The sequence below is a fragment of the Montipora foliosa genome, chromosome 6, assembly GCF_036669935.1.
Source record: "Montipora foliosa isolate CH-2021 chromosome 6, ASM3666993v2, whole genome shotgun sequence".
In the NCBI taxonomy this organism is placed as follows: Eukaryota; Metazoa; Cnidaria; class Anthozoa; order Scleractinia; family Acroporidae; genus Montipora; species Montipora foliosa.
In genome coordinates this window covers 24,190,394-24,195,393 of record NC_090874.1, presented here as the reverse complement: position 1 = coordinate 24,195,393, position 5,000 = coordinate 24,190,394, and the positions used below count along the sequence as shown (strand labels likewise).

General features: G+C 38.7%; 1 protein-coding gene across 1 annotated transcript in view; it reads right to left on the bottom strand.

Annotated features, from left to right (window-relative positions):
• Positions 1–3,807: 3,807 nt before the first annotated feature.
• The window catches only part of LOC138007019 (dihydropteridine reductase-like), a 153,853-nt gene continuing 152,660 nt past the window's right edge, over positions 3,808–5,000 (bottom strand). The window contains exon 8 of the mRNA XM_068853691.1: positions 3,808–3,940. Within this exon, the coding sequence (XP_068709792.1) occupies positions 3,823–3,940 (118 nt within the window). The 3' untranslated portion in view covers positions 3,808–3,822. The remainder of the gene's footprint in view (positions 3,941–5,000) is intronic.

The following is a 5,000-nucleotide window of genomic DNA, read 5'->3' as shown; positions in this document are numbered from 1 at the left end:
TATATCTTTATTTACCCTCGGATTTTTAGAGTAGCTTGGTGTAGCTAATATCTCCGGGCATTTACCCTCCCAACCATGATACATCACAGAAGACAGACCACAACACCGCGAAATACATGCCCTACTCTTTACGACAAGTGTGCGGGTTCTTTTACGTCCCACAGGATTATGAACATTGAAGGGTTGTGAGACGGGACCTCCGGCTTATCGTCCTTATCCGAGAAGACTAGAAAGTCTAACCATTTGCAGATGTAATTACAAAGGCAGCACTTCCTCCTCAGTTATTTAAAGACCCTGAGTGTTGGTCCGGCCGGAGTTGAACTCACGATCTCCCGCGTGACAGCCCGTGCTCAACCAACTGAGCCACCGGTGCGCAGTGCAAAAAATCATCACTCTCTGCACGAAGAATGTGGCGGGTGCTGCGTTTCAATCTCTCTGTTCCAGTTGTCATTGTTAATTTTTTAACAGGATTGTGAACGTACCGCTAAAAATAAAATAAACATGGTTAAACCCTATCTGTTGTCAGAGGTTTTTCTCCCAGTTTAATAGCTCTTGCTCCGCTTTTGAAAAATTGCAAAGCCAAACGTTTTCTTTCCACGGGCAAGGCAAAATCAATACCAACCATCGGCGTCAGTCTAATCGATTCTAAGGAAACATTCTTTATACGATGACAATGACGTTATCTTTGAACGGAACAAGAAAAATGCTCTCTGGCTTAGCTTTACCACCTCAAACTGATTTTTATAGCAAGAAGCTGAGGGCTGAATATCATGGTATCATTCATTCAGTATGTAGATGTGATACAATTTCGTCTCTTAATTAATGATTCGTCTCTGTTTCAAATCGATTCCAAAAGCAGCTCGCATATGGGAATGGAATCTTCTTTCACTCGCTGTTATAGTCTCCTTTGCAGCCGTTTTACAAAACTAACTGTTTTACGGCCGTACTTATATTTATTAGGGACAGTAATACACGAAATATTGTAAAACATTGAGAAAATTGAGTCAATGGGTTGTGGTTTCCGTTATGTCCAGAAAGGAGCCAGTATATCTGCAATTAATTTCTTGTTATCTATGTACTGTTTCAAAATCTTATTTCCTTGCGAAAACTGAGTTTTAGTTTTCCGCTGGTTTTCCTTTCCGAGTGGATGTCACTGCTGTCGAATGTCTCGGCGGCACTCAAATTATTGACCCTATCGAAGTTGCTCTAATTGAAGTTCAGTACAAAGTGTGGTGTATTCTAATCAGATAACAAACAGCAGTTAACAAAGATGGAGGGGAAAATGGTGAGACTCAAGCCAGAAAATGATTTTGATGCCAAGTTGTTCAGTTTGGACGACTGTGAAGCTAAACGAATTTTTGCTTTGAATATTCGGGAAGAAAGATGGCTTAAAAGCGAACGGATGAACTTGGAAAAGCTAAGGGCAGCGGAGAAAAAGAGACTCGAAAAGGCACAAAAAGACGTTTTAATTCAATTTATCAAGTCAAGGAAACGATCTTATACGGTTAAGGTATGTTCATACAAGAATTCGACCGCAAACAGTGTTTTGCAGCCATGGACATTTTCACAGAAGACGTTTAGTGTAAGGTCTGAAAACTGTTCAACGCAAAAGAACACAAATTTATCAAAGCGAAATCGTTTTCAGAAAGGTAGCTCTGATCACAGCCCGCATGCTAGCCTAGCTACAACTTTAACTAGTTCTTTTAGTGGTCAAGATGTGGCGGAAAAAAATATGGTTTCCGAAGAAGAGAAGCCCCCATTTTGTGAAATTGATCGAAGATGGACATTGAGCAAAACGAGAACTAAATATTTTGGCTTTCCACACAACATCGTAAGCATCAGTATGACAGAAAGACAGCCAAAACGTTTTACGACTAATCAACATAATTTTATTAACAAAAATTCGACAGAAGTAGCTGAAGAAAGAGCGGAACGCCGGAAAGCAACCTGTTCCTTTGATATCGTTCCGCATGCGTTTCTGCCTTCTTTGTATTCAAAGACAGAAGATTCGACCAAAAAAAAGAAAAACTGCACGGAACTTTGACGAGGAGAAACCATAATCCAAAAAATGGGCTGTGGGATGGCTTGGAGAATTGTCGCTATATTAGGACGTATACAATGAAGATAAAGTAAACGAGTTTTTTAATATACTCTGCTTCTTTAATTATCATGATCAGTGCAGAACGTATTTACCATATAATCAAACTTATCCCCTTGATTCGTATTACTATTGAGACTTGTTGAAGAACTCCGAGTTCTTCAAGGTGCCTTCCGCAATGAACACTATTTTTTCCTGTGTTTTCTCCGTCATCAGTCCTGCTCCTTTTACTCTTCATCAAAATACTTCGTTTTTTCAGTTCGCTAATTAAATCAATCCCACAATTCTAGCTATCTCACGAAATAGACAACTCTCATAATGGCGGCCAAATAAAATATTCTTTTTTTTTAATGCAAATAAACCTTTCTAGCCTCGCTACAACGAGCAAAGTTCAAAAAGAATCTTTGTTTCAAAATGAGGGCAGAAATACAAAAGAATGTAAAGGTGGTCGCCATTTATGAAAGTGGTCTATAGAATGGCGTCAATAATTGGAACGGCGGGCGAAGGAAACCTAGCGGAGGACTGCCCTTCTTCCCAAGCTACAACTTTAACTCGAACAAAATTAGATTTTCCTCTTGGAAATGAGGCTGAAGTTGCCTTGGTCGACGAAAATTCAGGTAGAATAAGGAGCGCTTTCCTTTTGAACGGAAAATCCGATTGATCCGGTGGTAAAATGGAACAGACTTTTCCATTGAACATTTTTCGGGAAAAAAAGGAACATCTTCAGAGGTATTCCTCGTTTCTAGGTTTGCCCGAAATGATCGGCAGATCCTGTACCATTTGCTGTGTCCCACTCGTACCATGCCCCTTCATGATTTTGTGCGCAAAGACATGGCAGACTCCATGGTGGCCCCGCCTTGGTGTTTAGCTGTCCAAAATGGATCGTGCTGGTTTCGGTCAATTCACGCGGGTGCTTTTATAGCTAATAGCTGCACAACTGCAGGTGAGAATTACTACTAATGAAGTAATATTTATTGTTTGTTTCCTTACTGTTGGTGTCTTTTGAGGCGCGAAATTTCTTTTCGGATGTCACAAACTCGTTCCATTCCATTTTGATTGAGGAAATTTGTTCTGTTTCTTTTAGCAGAAAATTCTCTCCGGTTTTAAGTACCTTTCCATTTTGTGATGATTAAATTTTAATTTAACTTACATTTTGTTAAGGAAGTGGTCTATATTTGACTCAACAATTGTTGTTTGTCAGTCTTTAATCTCCAATAGACACTATCATTTATTTCTAATGGGAACTAGGTTCATATTCTTACTTACTTTTCAGTTGGCCTGAATTCTAATTTCACCATATTTCTGTAATACATGTACTCTTTTTTTATGAGAACCTTTTTGTTATAACGACGTTAAGACCGGTTTCGACCCTGAATCATAATTTTATGGACACACAGCCTGAGTTTTAATTCTCAGCTAAAATATAAGACGTTTTAAATGGAAAAAGAAAAAATGTAGAAACTTCGAATATTTGACAACACTCTCCACGTCCCAAAATTTAAAACCAAGTTCAAACTACAAAAAACGTTCTTTATTCAGCGAAAGAGGTAAGCAGACAGACTAAATATGATTGCATTTTAAACCAAAGAGATTTAGAGAAGGAACCCGGTAATGTCCGTATAAAATTGTTTATCTTGGCCTTTTTTCTCATGACATTTGTCTTCCCTTAGACATTTGGAAGCCTTCATCAACCCACAATAGATTCGTTGCCAGACCGCATTTCTTTATGGCAACAGCTCTCCTGTGTGAATTTCGTAGGAAGAGACTCCGTCTTTTGTGTTGAGTTTCACCAGACTTCCTCTTTCCGGGATGTTACTGCCTTGAGCCCATTCAAACAACAATCTGTATTAAAGACAAAAAAAGATATGAAATTTCATATTTTTGAAGTGAGTATGTAGGTCTCAGTGAAAGTGATTATCGCCGCATGAAGGAGAAGGAACGGCAGAAGGTAAGCACATGAAATGCGCGAACATTGCTGTGACGTTATTTTAGCTTTGATCAGGCTGTTTCGCTTTACTTTAATCAACAATCATACAAACAGTAGTCACTATACATGTATTTTTGCAAGAAAAGGGAGACTAATATATGCCCACCTACGTGTTGAGGTACACCATCCAGCACAGTCAGTGTTTTACTATAGTACACAGAATAATCGGATTGGCATGTAGCAGAGACATAAACTAGTGTGGGTGTTATTTAATGAATATAACTATACCTACATGAACATGTTACCTAAGCAGCAAAATTCTGGGCTGCCAGCTCATTTTAAATGCTGTGGGATTACTGTCTGTAATATGTCAGGCAAGAACAAGGCTTTTGGTAGAAGAAACTGTGACAGCAAGTGTACGTGTACAGATGCACTCACAGACAAGAATAGATGGAACTCAAATATTTGTCAAACATGCTATGATTCAAGCTTATGCACATTTCGAAATCTTACTGACATATATCTTCTTACTGTTTATACCACGGTGCACCATGCTTAAGGTAAACTTGCACACTGAGGCTTTATTATATCTAGTCATCGAAAACGACAATCTAAAATTTGCTTACATTTTTTATGCCTTTATTAATTTTTTTCCTTCTTTATCAGTTGCTGAGCTACAGCAACTTCAAAACCCGGCTCAGTCAACTACTGGCCAAAAAGGATCATGAAAAGGACCAACGTGTAAAAAATGTGGGCACCCAAGAAAAGGCCACAAGAAAGGGCAGTGTTCCTCCACTACAGTACCAGTGGACAAGCAGTAACATTAAGGACCTGACTTGGTCATTTTTAAAGAAAAAATAGTACATTATTATCAGGGTCTATCCATTTCTGCAGTGCCCACTCTTTGTAACTTTCCATTTCAGTGTTCTTTATTTCATAGAGCCTTGTGTTTGCTTTTATGCAATGAAACATTTT